The sequence below is a fragment of the Halichondria panicea genome, chromosome 14 (genome assembly GCF_963675165.1).
Source record: "Halichondria panicea chromosome 14, odHalPani1.1, whole genome shotgun sequence".
Lineage (NCBI taxonomy): Eukaryota > Metazoa > Porifera > Demospongiae > Suberitida > Halichondriidae > Halichondria > Halichondria panicea.
The window spans coordinates 5,957,670-5,983,790 of record NC_087390.1 but is presented as its reverse complement, the minus strand read 5'-3'; the positions used below and the strand labels follow the sequence as shown (position 1 = coordinate 5,983,790).

The window sequence follows — 26,121 nt, the reverse complement described above, 5'->3', positions numbered from 1 at the left end:
TAATGTCACAAAGTTCCACACTCACACACCCACACACTCACACACCCACCCACTCCACCCACCCACGCACTCACCTACTGCCACTATTCTAACTTCAACTGGTTCCCTGTCCTCCACCTCAGTGATCATCACCTCAACCATCACCGCCTGATCCTCTACCGTTGCAGCTGGTACAGTGCCCTCAGGGTATAACACTTGTATCACAGGGGCATCGTTCACAGAGATCACCATCACCTCGATCGTGATTGTAACACACACATCGTCACTGTCACACACTTGTAAGACAACTACGTCAGGACCAAAATAATCTTGGTTTGGTTCATACATAAAAGTTGAGTTTTGGTCATTTTCGAGGCCCGTGGTTGCTAGCGGTGTGTTGAGAATTCTGTTGACTCTGGGATAGCGATTATTTGGTATCAGATCATCTTCGACATCACCAAAGAACTGAGAGAGTTGAATTATTAACAAAGTATCTTCTGGAGTGGAGATAATGAGATTATTGAATGCGTACGGTGCGTCGTTGACGGGATTTATCACCACAGTAACCATTTGAGGATTGGAACAGAACATGGTCGAATCGCACGCTTGGTAGACGAACGTCCTGGTTCCGTAATCATCGAGCATTGGAATGAACACCAAATCTCCGGTGGTAGCATCGAGTACCACCTGTCCCTTTGATGGTTCGGCAAATACAAAGATGGAAGTTGGAGTGAGCGTCTCTTCGTGATCAAAGCAGTTTCGTAGAGCTGTTATTGTCAGATTGGTATCTTCATCGATGGTGAACAAGTTAGGGATGGTTGTGCATATCGGAGCATCGTTAACGGCAACAACTTCGAGGATGGTCGTCTCCACATTGCTCCAGGCCATTGACTGATCTTGGATCCTGAACGTGATGTTTCTGGAACCGGACACGGGGTGTTCATCGCCGTTACAATATCGTAGGCTGCGTACAACTTCTTCCCATTCCAAAATACCAAGTGAAATGTTGATATCGATTCTCTCATGTTTCAAACCCGTATTTCCAGCCACACACGTCATATCATTACCAAGGAAACCGTTCATTGAAGGTGCACTAGAAAACAGAGCTGCAACAAGTTCGTTACTTAGAGCGTTGCTATCGAAAAAGATGGCCTCAAAACCAGAATCCTGTACGCCATTGAGAATAGCTTCAAATCTTATCAAAATTGCGTCATCGTCATCTTCAACGAGCGTACCATTAATGTCCACAATAGTTACAGGTGGGGAATTCTCGATGAAAATCACGGAATAGTTGCCACTATCTCCGATAGTCACATTACCCAGAATGGAATCAGGATCGACTGTAGGCTGTGGCGGCAGCTCTGTGGTGGGGAGTGTTGTGGGGTCCATACCGGAACCAACCTCTAGACCAGTGAAACCGGAACCAGAGGCAGACATGGTACCGGAACCGGAGGCAGACGATGTACCGGAACCAGACTCAGAGACGCCACCAGAACCATCAGCGCTCATTTCTCCACTACCAGTTGTAGGTTCAGTTGGCATTTCAGTGGGCAAGGGGGACGTTCTACGACCCCCTGCTATGTAAAGTCGTGGGGGGTCATTCACAGGTATTATCTCGACGTTGGAGTACACCAGATCGCTATCAATGAGTCCATCACTTGCAACGAACGATATCACACGGGTTGCATAACTTGGTTCGTCGGCTAGATTCTGATAGGTTACCGAGGCTACAGCTCTCTCAAAACTCACTGTCTCACCCAAACCTTCAATCAGGAGTACTCCATTATCATAAGAATAGAAAGCAAGGTCTAGTTCTTCGGATGTGTTCGCAGAGACAGACAATATTTCATTATCTCCATCCTCCAAATTCTCTATGGTAACTCGTACAAATGTCAGTGAGGTATTATCGATATCGAATAGTACAGCATCAGGTGAGGTTATAAAGACTGGCATATCCTCCTCTATGAAAGACGTAGTGTAGTTTGTACCCTGACCTGCGCCATTCAAATCCAGCATTGGGGGGTCATTTACCGAATCAAACGTTAGTAGTAGCTCGAGGGGTAGGCTGTAATTACTACCATCGAATGCAATCACTTGGATCATGCGAGGGGCTGTATCCGGGAAACCAGGATTAGCTTCGAGATTCTCGTAACTTAGCGATCGGAGGGTGGTCTGATAATCATCTAGACTTGCTATTCCACTGAGTATTAGCAAACCGTTGTCAGGGTTGTATTCGGACGTGATGTTAGTGCCATTGGGTATAGAAATGGATAGAAATTCGTTTGGCTGGTCGAGAGGGTTCAAAATCACAGCAGTTAGTTGAGTCAGCTCTGTGTGATCGTTATCACTGATTGTGACATTCGCTGCTATGGCAACTTGTCCGCTACCTTCGATATAATTGACCATAAGCTCGTGTGGAGGAATTGCAATGAGGGGAATATCATTAACAAGCTGTATAATCACTTGAATCAATCCACGCTCACTCTCAAAATCCTCATCATATACTATAATGGAGATGTTTCTCGTGACAGGAGAGGGTTCTTCCGCCATATTGTTGTAACTGAGCGTGCTCAGAATGGCTTGGAACTCGGCAACTGAAGCCGGTCCCTCTAGCAACAATGTGGAACCATTGTACGTTGAATTCACTGCATCAAAATCACTAACAGAAAGTATCTCATATGCATTGTCAAGAGGATTATCAATTGTCACAACAACACGGCTTAGCAGAAAATCTCCACTATCTTGGTCAGTGACTATGAGACCGTTGCTGATAGCAACTGGACGTGTACGCTCGGTAAATACGAAAGATTCGTTTGAAGTAGCCACCATTGGTACTTGATCGTTAATCAATATCACACTTATTCTCACTCGTTGCACGTTGCTACAGTTATCACCATCAAAAACTTGCATGGTTACCAGTCTGTCTCCAGGTAATGGCTCTTCGATAGAATTTTGGTATACAGCTGTTAATATAATACTCTCATACACCAGTATAGGTGCTCGGCCGGTAATTCTCAATATGCCTTCTTCAGAGCTATACGATTGTGAGATATTATATTCGTTAAAATTGGAGCTGATTTGAACGCTCACATTCTCCAGACTTGAGGTTGGAATGGGGTACAAGGAGATGGTAGCATTGGACATAAAAAAGTACTCGTTATGGTCAAAATCCGTTAGCGTTAGATTGTACGAGGATAAGGATAACAGAACTCTAGAGTCTTCCGTAAATTGTACCCCTGTGAGTGGGTTGTACAGTACTGGGGGATTGTCATTCAGTAGCAAGATCTCCACTTCCGTGGTAACCATAGAGTTGACGTCTTCCGAATCGTCAAAATAGAAATTGATCAATCTAGTTTCGTTATTCGGCTCAGAATTCATGTTTGAATACACGACAAACTGCAGCAAATACTGATAAGAGGCAATTTTCACTCTCTCTCTGCCTGGAGGGGCTGTTAGCGTCAGGCTGCTAGGGGCGGAGTTTTGAGCACCTGTGTATATATGATATAGCACTTGTATTGCTTCAGTTATTTCCATTCCGTCTCTATCTGTGGTTGTCACGGTAATTGTGTTCGTATTCTGATCAACTTCGATATTAGAATCATTCAGTGCGTCCGTATCAAAAAACACCACTTCAGTTGTTGGATCGTTTGAATTTGATACAACTATCGTTATAGATTCTAATCTGGCGTGATCAGCGTCAGTGATAGACACGTAGACAGGTTGCACAATCTTGACAAATAACTGCTCTTCCGTGAAGTTTGTTAAGTAGACCACACCCTCTTGCGAGATATTGACTTGTGGGTGATCATTCACAGAAATAATTTCAATTATGACATTCTCAACTTCGCCACTGTATTCGTTTATAATACTGTCGTTGTGAATGGTGGTGTCAACTCCGTATTTGCCGGCACTTCCGACTGTCGTATCCCAGGCAACCACAGTTATATATGGATAGTCCGTTAGAGGTCGAAGGTCACCATTTGTATCACGTAGAGTGTTAAAATTCAGATTTGGTAGGAACCGTACGCTGCAATCACCATCCAACAGAGTGGCTTTCTCTGGTCTAGGATTCGGGGGCACAAACACACCATAGAGGAAATCACCAAAGAACTTAGTCCATGTGTCAGTATCGGGACATTTCCATTCCCATGTTCCATACCTGAGATCCACGCCCCTCACAGCAATACCTCTAGCGGACTGAGAATCAACATCGTGATAGAATCCATCGACAATGTCCCACACTAGAGTGCCCTCGTTCTCGACCGCTTGCAAGTCTTCCAATATCGCTTGCAGTCTAGACCCAGGTGTAAGTACAGGGGAATCGTTCACTGGATCCACTCTGATAGTAGCCATGGCGTAGGTCGTACTAAACGCTCCAGTAACTCGGTCGCTGCTTGTAGTATCAATGGCCATAGTCCCTGAGGGTTCACTAGACGTTAGGTCCCAGGTTAAAAAGGAGAAACTGACAAAGCCATTAAAATCTCTGTTTGGCATAAATCGGATTCTATTTTGGCCGGGAGGTTCAGAGCTAAGTACAGTAGCATTGTAGGGACACACATCATACATGGTGGTCCAGACACGCCCACCATCTGTCGTAAACTGCCACGCCCCTTTAGTTTCATCGGCCTCAACAATTGCAATTCCTAGTGTTGTATCGAGGACGTCTATATCGGAGACTCCAGACAGAAAGTCGCTGATGTCATTTCCTGAGGAAGTGATGTCATCTTCCTCTATGGGAGTGAGTTGAACAGTGATATTGTACAACAGAGGTGCATCGTTAACAGGTAACACATTGAGGATAATTTGCACGCTGCTTGAGCTAAACGAGTCAATACCAGAGTTGCTAGTAGCATTTGTAACTACGCCATTATCAAGATTGTTGCTAACATCCCAGGCCACAAAGCCGAATGAAGTTTGACCATTAAAATCTTTAATTGGTATAAATCGAATTCTTGTCCGATTGTCCTCTACTCGTAACAAAGTTGCCATGGTAATGCTTGTAGTGTTAGGTAGTCTATACCATGTGGCGTAGAAAGTTGGCTGGATATCTGGTGAAGTTGGTGGGGTAGTCGACATGCATTTAGGGGGTGGTGGGGTGGGAGGAGCTTCAGTAGAATCACCCGACCCGAGGATTCCTGATCCTGACATACCAGAACCAGACATTCCAGAACCAGAACTAGACATCATGGAACCAGAACCGGAGTCAGCCCCAGATCCACTGATAGCGCCAGTTGGTGTACCTCCGAATGTACCGTTAGAATCACCACTACCATCTACACTGATTACCGAGCCGCTGCCACTGCTAGGTTGGAGTCCACTGAACCCTGACTCCATTCCATTCTCATCGCCACTTCCCATTCCAGAAAAAAACTCGTTTCGATCGGTAGTATAGTCCCAAGTGACCTCCCAATAGCCGTCACTGGTGTCAGCTGATGTGATTGCAATGCCCTGAAGGGAATTAGCGTCATCGTCTAGTATTAACCCATTTGAAACCACATTTTCAATCGACCAACCAGGATTCAATAGTGTGTGTACATCTTCATCAAGGCTCGGAGAAAATATAGTAGCGGAAGAGTTAAAATAGGGAGAATCGTTCACATGTTCCAGTTCAATAGTGACGTACACACCAGTTGTGTTTAGACTTCCATCAGAAATAACAAATTGAATCATTCGGTTCTCATTATCAGGTTCATCAGCTATGTTATTATATTTCAACGTCTTCAACACTTCCTGGAACTCGTACACTGTTTCTAGTCCCGTTATTGTCAGAGTGGCCGTATCCGTGTCGTATCTTTGCTCTGGTCTGAAATTGAAAAACATGACTTGCTTGCTTGTTAGCGGAGCACTCGTTTCCGTGACATCATCAACAAATAGCACTTCATTGTCAGCGTCCAATGGGTTCACAATACTCACTTGTATATACTTAAGTGTGGCGTTATCGATATCCTCTAGAACAGCATTTTGCGATACTATAGAAATTGGACCTTGTTCTTCGTAGAATGTTACCAGGTTACCGACACCAGGTTGACGACCGTTTGCATCAAAGAACGGAGCGTTGTTGATGGTACCAAACGATAGATATACAAAAGCAGGTATGCTCTCGTTCATTCCATCGCTGACAGTGAATTGTATCGTACGAGACAAGGGGGAGGGGTCACCAGGATGGGAGAGAGTGTTCTCGTAACTAACAGTCTTTATCACGGCCAGGAAATCATCAACACTGGCTGGACCTTGAAGTACGATCTCACTGCCATTGCGAATCACATTTATGGTTGAGTTGGACTCTGCATTCAATAGTTCATGCTGCTTATCCGGTGCGATTACTACGACAACACGTGCATATTTTAAAACAGGGGAGTCGAAATCGATAAGAGTAGCGTTGTCATTGACAATTACAAGTGGTCCCTGGCCCTCTCGATACGATACGAATCGATAGCTATCTGGCCAGTTCATAGCGAGGTCTAGTTGAGGTGGGTCATTAAGAAGGCTGATATATAACTCTGTGCGTACAACGCTGAAACCCAACCCATCGTTGACAGTAAACGTTATCACTCGCAGAGTTGGATCAGGCTCTTCGGCCGAATTCTCATAAAGCACAGTTCGTAGCACTGTCTCAAATTCTCCAATGGGAGCAGTTTCACCGCTGGTCGGTAATATTCTGACAATGTAGGTCAATCCAGATGGTTCGTTAAGTGTCTCCAAGGTGTAGTTAAGGGAGGTGCCTGTAACGTTCAAAATCAACCGTTCGTTTTCGCCATCGTATGGTGTGAAAAATATGTTGACGTATGCTATCAGAGAATTGTCGGGGTCGGTGAGAGACAGCTGTTGTTGATTAGTCACGGGTACGGGTATGACTGTTCTCTGAGGAGGGACAGCCTCGACAAAGGTAGCCATGTAATTAGGGAATTCCCCGTTCAGTCTGAGCATTGCATTGTCGTTAATTGTGAGTACATCGACCGTGACTGGGATAAAATCACGTCCGAATGCGTCCGTGTGATCGTCAGGTGATGAGGTTGTATCCACCCCCTCGTCCTCGCTGGAGCCACTAGTACCGTCCCACCCTCGTATCCTTATGAACGGGCGATTGTTTGGATCTCTTGCAAAACCGTCTGCATCAAACTCGGAATTGTAATTCACGGATGGTACAAATCGTATTCTGCACAGCGAATCATCTTCCCCACTTAGTAAGGTGGCCTTATATTCGTTGGGGTCACGGGGGGCAATCTGCGCCACTTGTCCAAAGTCTGTGTCGAAAACCAGCCGTTCCCCACGGAAATCAATCCAGCTCGTTGCCGAGAAAGGATCGCAAGTGTACTGCCAGTTTCCATAGCGACGGTCAACGTACACGACCGCCAAGCCTCTCGTATCCGTACCATCAATATCGATGAAAGTATCACGGAGAATTTGATTCACAAAAGTCCCGATATTTGCCCCAGGCACAACGTCTTCCACAATCTCATCCAGACTGCTCGGTCCGCTCAATAGTGGTGAATCGTTCACAGGCTCTATTGTTAGTCTTGCCGTTGCTATGCCCACACTGAACGTACCAGTAACAGGGTTAGTACGCGTGTCCACACCTTCAGTACCACTCGGCCAAGTCACATTCCGATCCCATAGTTTGAATTGGAACCAGGCCTCTCCGTTGAAATCAAGATCTGGTACAAATCGTATTCTGTTCACATCTGCTGGTTCACTATTTAGCACGATGGCGTTAGAAACAGAAGGATTCGTTACATTAGTCCAATTTAAACCACCGCTAACGCTAAACTGCCAGTAACCATTGGAGATGTCCACACTAGTAACAGCTATGCCAAAATGATGTTGCATTATATTTACATCAACGTCTTCAGTCAGTGGTATTAAAAATGCGCTAACTTGATCTCCGATTGATTCCCGCTCTCTTACAGAGTCTTCACGGATGGTGGTCATCTGCGGCTCAACCGTAGAGTCAATAACAGGAGCATCGTTGACTGGTACTATTCGTAGTACCAGTGTACGAGTGTCGTTACTGAAGGGGTCGGTATGGGAGGTAGAAAGTGCACTACGAGTATCACCAGGTGACATTCCATCGCTGCCGTCCCAGAGTACAAAGGTCAATGAGGCATTGCCGTGGTAATTTAGCTCGGGTACAAATCTGACGAGATTATCGCCGTCCAGCTCAGCACTTAGTAGTAGCGAGAGTGATTGGATATCGGTGTCCGGTCGAATCAGCATCCAGCTGTTCCCACCATCAGTGCTTGATTCCCATTCACCGTGGTCCGATTCCACTTCAACAACTCCAATTCCAGGTATACTGAACATTGATTGGATGTCCTCGTCAGAAAACAGCTGATATGCAAACATAGCGACTAGCACACCCTCATTTGCAAATTCGTCCTCCAAAATCAATGGGCTATAAACACTCAGGAATGTGGTATTGAAAAACGGTGAATCATTGAAAGCCTCCACACACACTTCAGTGTACACGGGTTCACTGTCTAACTCTCCGTCATTGGCAGTGAAGCGTATCGTACGGCAGATGGGGGCGGGCTCGTCAAAGATGTTGTTGTATTTGATGGTACGCAGCACAAGCTGGTACTCCTCAACCGTGCCCAAGCCTGAGATCGTGAGAGTTCCATATACAGCATCGTATGTCATATTGGGTACGAGTGTTGTCACTAGCAACGCCTGACCAGCATTCAAACTGCTCTCCTCCAAAACTTTCGTCAGTGTGACATTATCGACCGATAGAAACTCGCTGAACATTTCCATCTCATCCAACAATTCGACTCTAATATACGCAAGTGTGGTATTATCTTCATCATGTACAAGTACATTTTGATCAACAATTGAAACGGGACCTTGCTCTTCAATAAATGTTGCTACATAATTTACACCAGGCTCATTTCCGTTCACATCAAGGTAAGGTCTATTATTGACCCCAGCAAAAGAAACGAAGGTAATAGCAACTCGACTATCGTTAAGTCCATCATTGACATAGAATTGGATTTGACGTTGCCGCTCATCGGGGTTGCCAGGGTGAGAGTAATTATTGGTATAGCTCACAGTTGATAGTACTTGTGCGTATGTATCTTTGGTAGCATTGCCAGATATCGTGAGGGTGTAGGTGGTGGTGTTGAAATCTATACTAAGATCTGTGCCGTCAACTGTGGCGTTGAGGATTTCGTTGTCTGCGTCAGGTGCTTCAACGAGGACTACACGAGCAGACTGTAAGTACAAGTTGTCCGTGTCTATGAGTCCCAATTTAGTTTCATTCGTGAGCAGAAGTGAACCTTGACCTTCCGTGTACGAGACAAAGTTGTGCACGTCTGGTATAAACATGTTGAGATCAAGTTGTGGGAGGTCGTTAACGAGTCGTACAAATATAGTTGAGTTCACTGGTTCGCTCAAACCGATATTGTCCGATACCACAAAGGTTAGAGTTCGATCTCCACCCATTGGCTCTTCTATACTGTTATTGTACCTCAGGCTGCGTAGTGCCAATTGAAACATATCTTTATGGGCGTCTGGTGAAATCTCCGGATTTGCAGATAGCCTCAGGACATACGGACAATAGCTGATAACTTCACTGATAAGATCAGGGCTTGTAGTTTGAACAAGTAACTCTTCCCTCCGCTCTGTTAGTCCCGAGCAGTAGAGCTCCAAATTTGTCGGTGCATTCAAGTTTCTCACGTACTCTTGCACCCTGTTGAGAGGGGGGTAGCTGGGGGTGGAGCTAATTACAGGGACATACTCGTTCAATGGGTCCACCCCACTTGACGTTAGGCCACTTCCACTTCCAGAACTGGAACCAGACATTGCAGAGCCAGAACCAGACCCTTGCATAACTCCAGATCCTGAGATACCATCTCCGCTAAATGTGAGGCTATCAAAAGGTGAAACATCAAATTCTGAGCCGTATATCATCACGGTAATATCTCTCAGCCGAGCATGGTCATTGTCTATCAGAGTGAGATCTCGTCCCACTGCATACACAGGTAATTGGTCTTCAACAAACACTGTATTGTACTCGGCTTGCATTTGATCGGACAGTCTCAAAATAGGCACATTATTCAATGAAATGACTTGAATTGTAATCTTCTCAGATCTAGCACTGTACTCGTTGCTAGTAGAATCGCTAGCGTATGTAGCATCGTTTCCATAGGTACCAGAACGGCCAGCTGTAGCTCCAGTATTGTCCCAACCATAAGCTTCGATATACGGTAGTGCAAGTCTTGGGTAGCCATCGGTATTTAGCTCAGAGTTGAAGAACTGATTAGGCAGGAATCGTATCCAGCAGGAGGATAGTAGAAGAGTGGCTCTCTCTGGCTGTGGCAGCCGTGGGATTATCTGTCCATAATACATACCACCGATAAAAATGGACCAATTTCCAATGGACGGACTTTGACAGGTGTACTGCCAATCACCATAGCGATCGTCCACGCTAACTATAGCCAGTCCTCGATCGGGGTTTGCGTCAATGTCGGTATATAACCCACTGATTATGTCGGCTACCATTGTCCCGTGGTTGAAGGACAAGTCAATGTCTTCCGTGATGTTACCGAGGGTCATTCCAGGTTGGACAATTGGAGAATCGTTTAGCGGCTCGATCGCTATGGTAACACTCGTAGAGGCAACACTAAATGGACCAGTGATTGGATCAGACATTGAAATATTTAATCGAGTTCCCGAGGGGTAAGGCATAAGAATTGTCTCATTCATAATAAGACCACCACCTGAGAACATACCGGAACCGAAACCAGAGCCAGACCCAGACCCCATTCCAGAACTGACTCCGGAACTGACTCCAGACCCGAACTCCATCATGGTTGAGCCGATTTCAATGTTTTCAATAGGCAAGCGTGTCAAATCCCACGCACGGAATCGAAATACGGCCCGTCCGTTGAAGTCTGACCTCGGAACAAACCTCACTCTGAGCATGCCCTCAGGCAGACTATGCAGCAACAGTGCTGACGTCTCGTTAACTTCTCCAAACTCCTCCCACAAACCACCACCGTTTGTTGTAAACTGCCACGCCCCATTTTCTTGGTCAACACTGATGACAGCAATTCCAAACTCGGTAGGTACATCAATATCAGATATATACTCCACTAGGGACGTTATGGGGTCGCCAATGGAGATGAGATTATCTTCCGATCTTGTAGTGATGTTGAGAGGAACTGGTTGCAATACTGGAGCATCGTTTACTGGGCGTACTATCACTGTGACCACGGTGGAATCGGAACTGAAAGCATCGATATTGGAATCAGACTGTGCGTTGATGTACGACTCGGACACACTGTTATCCGTAGTGTCCCAGGCCGCTAGAGTGACTGTAACAATTCCATTCAAATTCTCACCAGGTACAAAACGAATGGCCATTCCAATAGTAGCTTCAAGTGCCAGAGCGAAATTGATGCTTACGTTTGGAGCGATTTGATTCCATATGAAACCATCAGTTGTGTACTGCCAGTCTCCAAAGTTAGCGTCCAATCCGATTACAGCCACACCTTTAACGGAATCTAGATCATCATCAATAATTAGTTCTGCAATTTCAAGAACAGTCACTCCATAATTGACAGCATTTGGTATATCTTCGTATATATCTTGTCTAATTGGTGACAGCTGTTGATTAAAATACGGAGAATCATTTACAAGCTCGATTTCTAATTGTATAATCAGTGGCAGACTGATAGAGCGCGAATCGTTCAGAGTAACGACAATTTCTCTCGTTACTTGAGTCGGTTCGTCTGCTAAATTATCATAAGTGAGCGTCTTCAATACTTCCTGATATTCGCGTATAGTATCCAAGCCGGATATCCTGAGATTACCAGTGTTCGGGTCGTACATAGTTACTGGTCGTAGGTTAGTAAACTCAACAACTTTTGAGTTAATATTTGAACTTTCCTCAACGTTCATTACGGACAAAATCTCAAATGGTGCATCAAGAATGTTAGTAATCTGCACATCAATGTACGCCAGTGTGTTATCATCTACATCATAAAGGGTGGTGTTCTCAGATACAATAAGTACGCGCCCCCTTTCTTCAGTGTACACGGTAGCAAATCCAGTGCCTGTATCACCACCGTTTAGATCACCAAATGCTGGGTCATTTACGGCTGCAAAAGTGACCAATGATATCGCAGGTAGACCGTAGTGTGTGCCGTCAAAGGGTACGAAGTTCACCTGTCTCGGCTCCGTACCGGGCATACCTGGACTGTGTACAGTGTTTTCGTACGTTACGGTTCCAAGCACATCGATATAGTTAGATAGTGTCTCCATTCCAGAGAGTACTAGTGTGTATGTTGTGAGATTGTACACGACCGTGATTGTGCTACCAGTCGTGTTAGCTTGTAGAAACTCGTTTAACGGGTCTTGCGGGTTTGCGATTGTTATGGTAACGGACAGGAGATAATTGTGATCGTTGTCCGTTAGTACAATAGAAGTAGCATTGGTTAGTGCAACAGGATTTTGACCTTCTGTGTAATCAACGATATTTGAGAATTGGTCCGACAGTGTATAACGATCCGAGTTCAGTAGCAATATTGGAAGGTCATTGGTCGGCTGGAGAGTGATTGCAACCACGGCAACATCGCTGACAAAGAAACTGCTCATTTGCAAATCAGTCACACTGAATTCGACTGTTCTAATAGCACCAACAAACTCCTCTGCACTATTGAAATATTCAAACGTACGAAGAACAGTTTCAAACTTATCAATTGGCTGTAGCACGTCCGCTGTAACTGTGACGATGAATTCTTCAGTAATGGTGTTATTTGTGAAGACAGCATGCAAACCAGAAACCACTGAAGTATTTAGTAGAAGTCCCTCTTCTCCGACATTTTGGTATCCTTTTAGCGTGACAGTCAATATGTATCTGCCAACGTTGTAGTTGGCGTCTCTTAAGACGGCATTGTACGGATCCAGTATGGGAATGGGGGAACTGTGTTCTCGGAATATAACACTGTAATCGGGTGTAAGAGCAGCTGTGGTATTCAGTGGGTCCAAATCAATCTCAACGTGGTGAACTGTGATGGTAGATATTGAGGTTGGTAGAGACACATTAGATACGGTATCACCATCACTAACAACGGTAGTTACCAATCTCTCGATGGAGAAGTTCGGTTCCGCTGCACGATTATCATATACAATACTCCGTAACACAGTCTGATAGTTGGCGACCGAGTCGTCACCTGTCAGGTATAGGGTGTTGGTTATCGGATCAAAGTTCTCGTTGATGTTTGGTTCCCTAGCAATGCGTAGCGACCATCCGTATAGCGTAGATTTAAACATATTTCCACTAGATATTTTCAATGTCCATTTACCCCCGGCCATTTTGCCTCGGAGATTCGATAGGGGTTGCGTAGGGTTCAAAAGGTCGATTTGGGTATACTTGTACGGGATTGTGATGTTTAGATTGAAAATATCGTCAAGGTTCAGATACATTCCATCACTTAAGGACATACCAGAGCCACCAGAACCGAAACCGGACATGCCAAAACTAGAACCAGGCATCCCACTTCCAACTTGGTCTAAGGTGCCACTAGTGGAGGTTACCCCCATTCCAGAACTAGAACTGGAACCAGACCCACTCACGGGGTTTAGTATACTCTCACACGAGTACCGCGACTGTTGACCTCTATCGTTGAATACGACGTTTGTATAGTTGCCGATTGCACAAAAAGGGGTGCTCCAATACGATAATATCACATGACTTCCATCAGGATGTACGAGTGTGAGCGTCGGTAAGAACAGTTGCTCGGCTGTAAACTCCATCCCTAATTTTACGTGCACAGAAATATCGATAATTCTACCGTCAAGTTCAATTGTCTTCTCGTGGCTCTCTTGTATTCCGCTACGAGCCCCGCCCACTTTTAACGGAGGTAGTACAGGAGGGTGGGAAATTAGCGTGTGAATCTCTTCTGGTTGTATCCCTAAACTCCATCCAAATAAACGTCCGTTATCATTCTCTAGTAGTAGATCTGTAACGTGCAACATCCAATCTCCTTCGATGGCATCACCGTGGAAATTATTAAGCTCCCCATCAGCCGTAAATACACCTTCGGAGCGGAACTCGCACACACCAGGTGAGGAGGTACTCTTGGAGAGGTAGACGTTCGATGAAGCCAGCTGGCTTTCAAATGTTGCTCGGAAAAGATTGTCTTGATCGCAGACATGCCCTCCAGGGTTCAGGACTAACAGCTCTCTGCGTCCGTTGTGTTCTAGTTCGATTTTCAAATCTCCAATCCACGAGTGTCGTATATCAATGACGACAGAAAGGTCTCCAACCACACCCATTTCGTACACATGTAGAGTGCTGGTAATTGCAGGGACCTCCTCCCCACGCAATAACGTACCGAATGGTATATTCAATTGTGTTGCCTCGGCAATTATCGGCAATGAAAGCGTTTCCAGGGTGACATAGGTAACTGTTAGTATTTCACTGGGACCGTTTCGTACATTGTGTAATTGCAATGTCATTGATTGGATATATTGACTGTCCGAGTCCAAAATTACGGCATTGGCAGGATTCACCACGGCAACCGGACCTTTATGAGGGAAAAATCGATTCAAATACGCATTTTCATCACCATTAACTCGAACTATAGGCTCGGTATTTTGTATCGCCACAGTAACCACTGTATAAGCGTCCTGATTGGTCGATTGTCCATCGTAAACGATCACTGATATCATTCTATCCCCGACAGTAGGTCTAGATTTGCTGTTCACATAGACGAGATTTTGCAGAGCCTCGAGATATACTTCCGATGTTGCCATGCCACTGAAGAATACAACAGATGGTACGTCATTTCCTCTTGGCTCAGATCGACCAAATGTTAGCGAAGGATGCGAAAACTGATTGGCCACTTCGATTGATTCATATTGTCCATCAAGTTGGTTAATAATTCTGACAGACATGTGATGCACCAGCGGACTGGTGGTCGATAACAATAGGGTGGAGTTAACACTGGCGATTGGTACTGATTGGTCGATTCCTCGAGTGTAGGTGGGGCTGTAGGCGGGGTCATTGCTCCCAGTTAGGCTCAGAGACGGTTGCTGCAGGAAAAAAGTGGAAATTTATAACAAGTTCTCATGGTTTTTCTCAGTTAAGAATAAGCGAAAAATATACGCTTGTAGCTGCTTTGGTTAAAATATTAACGAAATATTATAATATAATTGTAATACCGTTACTCTCTCTCACCTGTATATCAGTCTCCGTGACGATCACACTTAGACAGCTGGGAGTGGAGCTCAAGTCGTAACCATCCGTGCTCACAAAGCATAGTATGTATTCTCCAATTTGATCTTCAGTCGGTTCCCATAGAAACTCGTATACAACAGAGTTGGCTCCTGTGATTATCTGCCGATTAATCCGTGCCCCTTCAGGAAGTGGGAGAACGGGATCCAGACGTACACCGAGGATGCTGTCGCTATCGACGACTGTGAAGTTGGTGGAGAGGGTGTACCCGGGGGCGATGTAGTGAGTGGGAGGTGTGAAAGAAGTGACAATTGTGGGGGGTGAGTAGGAGGAGCGTGTAGGTACACGAACGAGAAACTCAGAAGAGGTCTGCATATAGGAAATAAATTTAGTGAAAGCAAAATAATGTTAACTGATTAGCTGACGTGTTATTATTTTGATCATTACACGAATTCAAGTTATGGCAGCTGAAAGAGTCCGCGAACCATTGGTTAAATGTCAACAGCCTTAAATTTATATCAAACATAATAATTATGATTTCTAAAAGCTCAGAAAGAGACTTTTCAAATGATGTGTGCATTCACTTACTGTAATTCCAGTAAAGATGTCTTCGACAATCACTTGTACACTATAGTCACCGGGAGTTACACGATCCGAGTCCCAAGTCACATGACCTGTAGCATAGTCGATATCCAACCACTGTGGTGCTCCACCTTGCGAGGACTGATAGTTTGTAGCGTCGCCAAGGTAATAGACGAGGGGGTGGCCGTTACCATGGAGAGCCGAGTAGTAGAATGGTTGTGAGGGTTGTGATGGTGTGAGTGTGGCCCGTGGGAGTAGGGGGAGTGTGGGGGAGGTGGTTTGAGTGAGGTCAACGCCCACACGCAGAGTAAACCTGCAGAGAACGAGAACACAATCATTAATTTTAGCAAATGTCTCTACAAGTGGTGGACTGTTTCAATATTGGTACTGCTTATATTTGGTATTTGGTGTAAAGGACTAAAGTTAGCATTCACTGGTGACAACCATGAGTATCCCCTTATAGTTGTATCAAACATAAATTGAGTACGTTACGCTAGCTAAAACTTAATTCGAGGCAATACTATATCCAGCTAAACATTGACCAGAAAAGCATAAACATATTTCTAAGTGTATTGTGTACAGTTATTGATCAACTTACATTGTACCCTGGTTGTTGCGAAGGGACTCTCCCCTGCAACAGTACTCGTATTCGGCCAGCGAGAATGAATCGTCGTAGTCTTGGTAACGATGTAGTATCTGTCCGGACGCAATAACGTAATCACGGTAAAGCCCAACTACTCTCAAATAATCAGCTCCAGTTCCGTGATCGAAACTTCCTGGCAACGATATATTAGCCACGCCCACACTTAAGGTGTTGATATTGGGATAATAGGAGCTATCGAGGACGAGAGAGATGGTAAAAAGAACAGCTGCTCGACCGTACTCGTCAGTGGCAGACTTCCACGTTAGCGTGCCAGAAATAACAGCAGCGTCTGTGGGTGTGTGTGTGTGTGTGTGTGTGTGTGTGTGTGTGTGTGTGTGTGTGTGTGTGTGTGTGTGTGTGTGTGGGAGGGTTAGAATCAGGTATAGAGTTAGTAAAAACGTGTAAATCGAATAGAGACTCACAGAACCCAATGGGTACTCTGACTCAAACAAAGTATACGCATTACATATGAGTAATTCACAAGGCATTCTTATTGGCATATCATGTGACATCAGTGCGTAGGTGTAGCTACTCAATAATGATTGCGCATTCTGTTTACATAAACAAAAAAGGGGGATCTTGTAAATACACTGGAACTGGTGATGCTATATTGTATACACAACACTCTCTTGGGGATTAATTGACGGGAGGAACATAATTTTCATACAGAATGATAGGTATAATTCATATAATAAATCACAGATTCCAGTATCAGATAAGGGAAACTATAGCTAGAGATTTGCAACACTAAATCTATAATTATTGGTTTTATCAATGATGTAAAAATTAGATCTTGGCTTGTATAGAATGTGCACTCCTCTTTACTTATTGTATAATTGCTAGCTCACCATTATCATTGTCGTTGATGGTGACGTTGAAGTCTGGCAAAGTTATTCCTCCGTAATTTTTGTCATCACTCAGTAGTGTCAGATTAAACCCTGACCTGTATGTGGAGGCCATATGCACACTGTCGTCAATGGCGATCACCGTCAACTCTTGAGGTATATTCCAGGCCTCGGGTTCGAAGGTCATTTGAAACGGTGAAAGTGTGATAGTGGGTGTGGCCGTGTGATAGACAATGGTGAGGGTGTGTGAGGGGCGGTTAGGTAACGAGACGAGATACACACTCCATCGCCCCTCAGGGATATTTGGGGGATCTGGGTACGCCTCTTTGCGTACAATCATGACGCTAGCTGGAAGGTGAAGCATGAATGATGAGTACATATCTATATTTGATCATATTACGTATGAGGTCATAGGGGTTCTTATTACCGTTTACAAACTTGGCATCAATTAATGTACATAAAAGGTAACAAGACACAATTCTGTACAACCATGCTTCCACTACATACAAGTGTGGCTATAAATGTATAGCTAGCTAATAATTGATACACCCACTCACCATCGTCTGTATCCTGGATCACCAGGCTCAGGTTGATACTCTTGTCGTTGTACTTCGGGCGCTCGCTCATCGTTCCTATGGAAACCACCGCCCCGTACGGAGAGTCTCTAATGATGTCATCATCTGTAGCCATGACGATAATGTCTCGTTGCTGATACCACAGGGATGAGTTGAAGTATAGCTGAGGTGTCAGAATCCTATAAAGGAAATACAACAGATGACTTTGTTTTTAATTGCAAACTGTTGTGATATTTTAAATGCCGCTTGTGGTTTCCAATAACAACACAGTTGCCAATAGCAGCTGAAAGTTTATTTATGCATAGTGGTGCATCCAGTCAATGGACACACTATTTATGGTATTGTGACCTGTTTAGATAAACACACACACATGCACACATATGCCCTCAGTAATGCATGACATAACATTTCCCAGTACTATATCTATACAGCCAAAGGACATTGAAACTATAACTAGGAATAGTAGCCTTCAAGGATTGCCACTGGGCTACAGTAAGAGAGTATTAGTATTGTAAGTATAATAATTACAGCTACAAACATGAGTCAGTTTAGAGAGTATGATGGAGTTGAGATGACCGGATTTGAGTCCCAAAACTATCCTGACAGTGATCAGATATACTACAATACCATCCCCGGACAGAGGGTAAATGATTCGCCAAGCAGCTCGGATTATGTAGTTGTACGAGATGATTTGAGCCAGAGCAGCGATGGATATGAAGACACATTGCTTCGTCGGCCAGGTGATGGTCCCACTTTCGAGAGCTTTGGTTATGATTATGAGAACACACTGACGATAAAAAAGCTTTCCGAGACAAGCACTGTAGAAGCGGTTGTAAGGGATCACCTTTATGAAGACACGTTGCCAGTAATGGCTGCTGCAAAACCAAGAAAACCGTTTGATTACGAAGACATCCCAGACCCAGTTGATCATCGACCCAGAGAAGTGCCCAAGATGGTAGTGCAAGAAGATGTACTAACTAGCTCACCTACACCCGTCAAGAAGGCTACTACTACAAGTCGAGGAGGTGGTTCTTGTTGGAACAGAGCCTTGTTGCTATGGATTATCCTGTTGTTGGGACTGCTGGTAGCAGCTGCTGTTTACATTGGGTTACTGCAAACTAGATTCAATGCTTTAGAGTTACAGTGCAACATGACTGTGCCATTCAGTACTTAGTACATGTATGTTTGTATACTGATGTGTATTGGAATGACTTGTGTTTTGCCACCATTTCCAAGTGGTTTGAAGATTAGGGGGTGGAGTATTCAGAACAGACATTCAGTGCTAATAATTATTTCATTATTTTGTTTGTTTTGGGGAGGGGCAGGTTTAATTTAAAGGGGGCGGGGCATTGACCTCCTTTTTTACTCTATACTGCGTATAATGGTATATACATACAACAAAACACCAGATGCTTTCCATCAACAGACATGCAGTGACTATGATACTGTTTACTGCTATTTTTGTTAATGCACTAACAAATCTAAGCACACAAGATCCTATCATTCGAGCATAATATTGTACACAACCACGCACTTAGCCAGTTAGACACAGTACATCTATAGAGTAAAGAGTCAGCACAGTGCAGCACTGACTTCTACGATTGTTTGCGCAGATACTCATTAGCTAAGTTTCAACATGAAAAAGAACGCTTCGTATGAAACCCACAGGCCACCTGTACGTGAAGTAGTACAGCTGCAAGACAAGGCCAAACCAACTGATGTCAGATTTAAGCTGTCCGAGACTATTTCGAGGAGCAATGATGATAAAACAAATACTTCAACTTCTAACACGAACTTAAGGACAAACTCAGCAAAGTGCATCGGTTTGGTTGTTGTTCTCTTCCTGCTAGCTTCTGCCATGATTACAACAATTGCATTGTCTGTGTATACTCGAGTTGACTCTAACCAAAGCATGGATAACTTGATAGAAGAAATCCAAGAGCTTAAGATGCAATTAAACAAGACAAAAGAAGATCTCACACGATTAAGAACTGATAGCTTAAGGTTACACAACTCGTTTGATACAAAAATCAATGCAACTACGACTCAGCTGAGCAGCTTACTGTCTTCAGTGAGCACCTTGAATACAACTGATAATGATTTCATGACAGAATTGAACACCCTTGGGTCTTCAGTGAATTCTTTGAATGTAGCCGATAATCTTTTTGATACACAATTGAACAGTCTGCAGTCTTCAATAAACTCTCGATTGAACAGCCTAGAGTCTTCAGTGAGCTCTCTAAACACAGCCAATGGAGCAACCACAACTCAATTGAACAGCCTGCAGTCTTCAGTGGGCTCTCTAACTTCTCAAGTCAACTCTCCAGTGAACCTCTACCAGAAGTGCATCCAGGAGACACAAAGTTGCACTGTTACATCTGGTTCTGCGTACTGGAAACACTGTACAACATCATCGCTACCAGTAAACGAATCAGTAAGTTGTCAACTTTGCTATTATAACTGTTGTTATGTTATGATCTATATTTGCCTTGTACAGGGATACTACACACTGAGCATGACGTGTAAGTATGACCCACCAACAGGGTGGTTGGATACTAGTACTCTTCGTCAGTCTGGGTCAAATGTAAAGTGTCTTTGTTGGATTACATCCACTATTTCGTCACCAGGAGAACATGCATCAGTAAACTTCCCCACATTTACTTGCACACTTGTCATCACGAGGTGTTCCACCTCACAGAACATTGTTTGAACAGATAATTATAGCTATCAGACTAGACATATACAAATGCTAGCAGAGTAATCAATAATGGTTAGTGCACGAGTATAAAATGATACTATGGGTAGTTGCGTTCCTATACATGCTTGTTGCCATCCTCAACATCCTTACCATGCATGTTTAGGTGCATGATGTACTAACTAAAACACTAACAGTGTGCTATGGGAGAAACAACAATCCGCTATCGCTAGAGACCACACAGTGACTGCACAGCCACTACAGCCTGTCAATGTATTAAATTTATAATGTGTGCCTTTACCAATAGTTGTGGTTCAATAAACTGCTATTCTGAAGCTAAGGGATATTAGGATTCAGCTTATGAGGACTTGTGTAAACATCAGAAGTGTGAATAAATGATAGAAAGTTGAAAGAATAGCATAATTAGAATAGTGAGAAAATAAAATTAATGACAAGCAGTTGCTTTCAATAAAAAGGGTAACTAATGCGGCACTACTAAACGATATCTGGCTTTTGTCTGAAATGGAGGAAGAAACGTACGAAGAAGTAGATACTGAGTTGAAGCAGTACACCACTCTCAATAAACAATCAAGGCTAGAACCGGATGCTTACACCATTGTAAAGACTCAACCGATAAAGAAAGGAGAAAAAGAAACAAGTGATGATATCAAAAGGAGCAAACATTGCTCAATAATAGCTGTTTTCATTGCCATAGTCACCGGTTGCCTGGCTCTAATCATCACAGCTGCTGTAGCTGGGGCTGTGGTTGCCACACAAGACAGCAGCAATGCTTTGCTGAGCCATCACATTCAAGAGATAAGAAGCAAACAAAATGTTTCTTCCATAGAACTACAAATTCTCAAGATGGAATCAAAACTAAACAGCTTTCAATCTTCCCTTGACACTTTCAATACAGCAAACAGTGAAACAAGAAGTGAACTGAACCACCTCCAGTTGTCAGTGAATGCTTTGAATATAACTGATAACGTGTTCATGACTCAATTGAACAGCCTACAGTCTTCAGTGAACTCTCTGACCACTCGAGTCAACTCTCCAGTGAACCTCTACCAGAACTGCATCCAGGAGACAAGAAATTGCACAATCGGCCCAAGAACAACAAACACTTATTGGACATGGTGTGAAACAGCATATGGACCAATCAGCAGAGCAGTAATTTTAGGTACACACACACAATCATCCGCAAAATAATTGTGGCCAGTCTTAAAATAACATAGAGTTTGTATAGTTATTAGTGAGGACTGCAAATCCATATCAAAAGTCATACGTTTTGATCAAAGAGTATAGCAAGCTTTCAGGGCAGGATAAGGACTACAGTCATGTATATAGTTTCACACTATTTATTATGAACCATGTATTAATTCTCCATGCAGGGTTACTACACAACAGACATCAGGTGTGAATACGAAGCACCAGATACTGGTAATGTTCAGGAGACTCATATCTTGCGCAAAAGTGGCTCAAACATTCAATGTCAATGCCACCTGTCAGTACTGGGACTGTCACTACTGGGAGGGTCACAGCATGCTGCTATTCAGTCGTTCGTTTCTACGTGTTCCCTAGTGATCACCAGATGCCCTAGCTAACGAGTGTCTCTACTTATAACTACACCAAAGATATAATTATGGTAAACATTGAAACTGAAACAGTAGAACTTCATGTATGAGATTATAATTATGCTAGATTAATGTACAGAATGGTATAGAGATGTATTTTCATGTATCAACAGTGATTTGTTTGAAATCGAGGGCAAGGTTTGCGCACTAGTACTATAAATTACGAGTAACTATTATTTAGAATGTTATGAGATAAAGTGTAACTACGTACATGCAACCATAATTATAGGTGAGTGATTTAATATCTCAATAGCACATGCAAGTAATTAAATAATAATTATTAATAATTATCAGTACTAGTACACATTGTAACGATTAGAGGGGCGGGGCCAACTAGATGCTCTGAGGAGCTTTCTGACAGCAATTGGACTAGACACTCTGCCCCCTGGGGTTTGAAAGGGGGATGGGCAATGATTGGCCCAGCCCCTTCCTAATTTTTGCACAGTGTCACTGGGGGACAAGTAGTAAACACCAGATGTATGTACGTAGCTCTAAATAAACTGACATGCATGACTGAAATAATTATGACAACTGTTTACTGTTTTTTGATCATACAAAAATACTGGGGAACAAGTAGTAAACACCAGAAATATGTAGCTCTAAATAAACTGACATACATGACTGAAATAATTATGACAACTGTTTGCTGTTTTAATCATACAAAAATAACACGTCATGTTCCGTATATATATACACAGCCACGCGCACTCATAGAATCCAGTAAAGAATGAGTATAGAATCAGGATAGCACAACAGACAACAAAAATTGTGAAAATGCAAATGAACCCTTACTACGAGGACCAACCAGTGTATGAAGAAATAGAGCTGCAAAAAAAAGCCGAACCAACTGATGTCAGATTAAAGCCAGGCAAGAGTGGCAATACAGATACGATAAATTATTCGACTTCGAAGAACCAGGCTAACTGGAGAGCGAAGTGCTGTTTGGTTGTTGTTCTCTTCCTGTTAGCCATTGCCATAGTGGCAGCAATTGCATTGTCTGTGTATGCTCTAGTTAGCTCTAACCAAGGCATGGATACTCACAGCTTGATGCTGCATTTCCAAGAGCTAAAGATGCAATTAAACGAGACAAAAGAAGTGAGTGAAAAAGAAATTGCACAGTTAAAGAGAGATCTCACACGAATACAAACTGAGGGCTTTATGCTACAAAACTCGGTTGATACGGCTAAGTTAAACAGCCTACAGTCTTCAGTGAGCTCTCTAAACACAACCAATGAAGCAACCATGACTCAATTGAACAGCCTTCAGTCTTCAGTGAGCTCTTTAAATACAGCGAATGGGGCAACCACGACTCAATTAAACAGCCTTCAGTCTTCAGTGAACTCTCTAAATACAGCAAATGGGGCAACCACGACTCAATTGAACAGCCTACAGTCTTCAGTGAACTCTCTAAATACAGCGAATGGGGAAACCACGACTCAATTGAACAGCCTTCAGTCTTCAGTGAACTCTCTAAACACAGCAAATGGGGCAACCACGACTCAATTGAACAGCCTACAGTCTTCAGTGAGCTCTCTAAACACAACCAATGAAGCAACCATGACTCAATTGAACAGCCTTCAGTCTTCAGTGAGCTCTTTATATACAGCGAATGGGTCAATCACGACTCAATTGAACAGCCTTCAGTCTTCAGTGAACTCTCTAAACACAGCAAATGGGGCAACCACGACTCAATTGAACAGCCTACAGTCTTCAGTGAACTCTCTAAACACAGCGAATGGGGCAACCACGACTCAATTGAACAGCCTTCAGTCTTCAGTGAACTCTCTAAACACAGCATATGGGGCAACCACGACTCAATTGAACAGCCTACAGTCTTCAGTGAGCTCTTTGACCACTCGAGTCAACTCTCCAGTGAACCTATACCAGAACTGCATCCAGGAGATCACAAATTGCACAATCGGCCCAAGAACAACAGATACTTATTGGACAGAGTGTTACACAGCGTTTGAACCAATCAGCAGAGCAGTAAGTTTAGTTTGCAATTGGGGGTGTATGTATTGAGTACACATTCATAAAACGTAATTATGACCATGCAGCCAAATAAGTGGACTTGCATTAGTGAGCACTGCAACACCAACAAGTAAAAGCCAATGACAAATACCTTAATGTGACATAAGTTTTCGCGGGTATTAATTTCTGCAAATGAGAGTAAAATCACAAAAATTAATTTTAACTCGCAGTCAGTTGCAGATGATTGTAAAATGCAATGAATCGCATTAAAACCACACGAGTAATTACAAACGCTACGAATAACATTAATTTTCGCAGAAATACCGGGAAAAATTAATGTACTGAAAAGTGAAATCGCAGAAAAATGCACCTGTGAAAACATATGTCACCTTAAGGTATATCCTGTTTAAAGGTCTTTTGACTAAAAACTAGGAATTTCAGACTATTGATAGCTACGTATAATTATGAACCAACCATGTATTAATTCTCCATGCAGGGTTACTACACAACGGACATCAGGTGTGAATACGAAGCACCAACTACCTACATTATTCAAGAGACTCATATCTTGCGCAAACGTGGCACAACCATTCAATGTCAATGCCATCTATCACGACTGGAAGGGTCACAGCATACTGCTGTTCTATCGTTCGTTTCTACGTGTTCCCTAGTGATCACCAGATGCCCTAGCTAACGAGTGTCTCTAATATAACTACACCAAAGATATAATTATGAAACTGAAACAGTATATAGAACTTTATGCAAGAGATTACATGCATGCTAGATTTGTATAGAGATGTGTTTTTATGTATCAATGATTTGTTTTTACGGATATGCTATACCTAAGAAGTTGAAAGCTATGACAATTCTATAGCAAGACCATGCAGCTTATGCATCATCAACCACAACAAGCCGGCAGTTACAATCAGTGTGTGCATGTCCTGAATCTTCAACATGTAAAAGAACCCTTGACCATAATTATTACACATTGTAACAATTGGAGGGGCGGGGCCAACTAGATGCTCTGAGGAGCATTCTGGCAGCATTTGGGCCGGACACTTTACCCCTGGGGTTTAAAAGGGGGAGGGGCATGATTATTGGCCCCTCCTACTCCACAGTGAACGGAGGGAGGGACCAGTATAGCAAACACCAGGTGGGGCTCTACATCAACTGACATGCATGCGTGAGTGACTGCCATAGCTGTTTGCTGTTTCATAAAAATAACAGGTGTTCACAAAAATAACGCTAAAAAATAACATTGTGTCCTGAATATATACACAGGCACGCACTCTTATGCAGTTGAATATTTCAGAAGGAGTAGATCGAATCAAGATAGCACAACAGGCAACAAAAAAAGCAGGCAAATCAAAATGCAAAAGAACCCTTACTACGAGGACCAATCAGTGTACGAAGATATAGAGCTGTACAACAAGGTTGTACCAACTGGTGGATTAAAGCCCAGCAAGAAAAATTCAAGTGGCAATACCGATAAAATTAATCGTTCAATTTCGAAAAACCAGACTAACGTGAGAGCGAAGTGCTGTTTGGTTGTTGTTCTCTCCTTGTTAGCCGTCACTATGGTAGCAGCAATTGCATTGTCTGTGTACGCTCTAGTGGGTTCTAACCAAGGCATGGACAGTTTGATGGAAGAAATTCAAGAGCTTAAGATGCAGTTAAACAAGACAAAAGAAGAAAGTGAAACAGAGATTGCAAAATTGAATAGAGATCTCACATGATTAAAAACTGATGGCTTAAGGTTACAGAAATCGGTTGATATGGTAAATACTACAACGATAACTCAATTGAGCAACCTACAGTTTTCAGTGAACAACATTCGGTCTTCAGTGAACTATCTGACAACTGAAGTCAACTCTCCAGTGAATCTCTACCAGAACTGCATCCAGGAGACAAGAAGCTGCACAATCGGCCCAAGAACAACTGACACTTATTGGACATGGTGTCAAACAGCATATGGACCAATCAGCAAAGCAGTAAGTTTAGTTTGGGCGTGGATGTGTC

General features: G+C 43.4%; 2 protein-coding genes across 3 annotated transcripts in view; one reads left to right on the top strand and one right to left on the bottom strand.

Moving 5' to 3' along the window:
• Positions 1-26,121, bottom strand: part of LOC135347788 (uncharacterized) — a 64,496-nt gene that overhangs the window by 16,284 nt on the left and 22,091 nt on the right. For both annotated transcript variants that reach the window (XM_064545834.1, XM_064545835.1), the window contains exons 12-17: positions 17,785-17,981; positions 17,231-17,575; positions 16,338-16,671; positions 15,746-16,052; positions 15,161-15,526; positions 75-15,015 (exon numbers count right to left, since the gene is read on the bottom strand). In XM_064545834.1, coding sequence (XP_064401904.1) covers positions 75-15,015; positions 15,161-15,526; positions 15,746-16,052; positions 16,338-16,671; positions 17,231-17,575; positions 17,785-17,981 — 16,490 coding nt within the window. The remainder of the gene's footprint in view (positions 1-74; positions 15,016-15,160; positions 15,527-15,745; positions 16,053-16,337; positions 16,672-17,230; positions 17,576-17,784; positions 17,982-26,121) is intronic.
• On the top strand, positions 22,832-24,936 carry LOC135347905 (uncharacterized). The gene is made up of 2 exons (XM_064546019.1): positions 22,832-24,117; positions 24,599-24,936. The coding sequence occupies exons 1-2, from the start codon at positions 22,906-22,908 to the stop codon at positions 24,794-24,796; spliced, it is 1,410 nt and encodes a 469-aa protein (XP_064402089.1). The 5' UTR covers positions 22,832-22,905; the 3' UTR covers positions 24,797-24,936.

What these genes read in the sequence shown, in the direction of transcription:
- LOC135347905 (XM_064546019.1), top strand. Translation starts at nt 22,906, where the DNA reads ATGCAAATGAACCCTTACTACGAGGACCAACCAGTGTATGAAGAAATA. An exon ending in TTGAACCAATCAGCAGAGCA is followed by an intron (nt 24,118 to 24,598) that starts GTAAGTTTAGTT and finishes TTCTCCATGCAG; the next exon opens with GGTTACTACACAACGGACAT.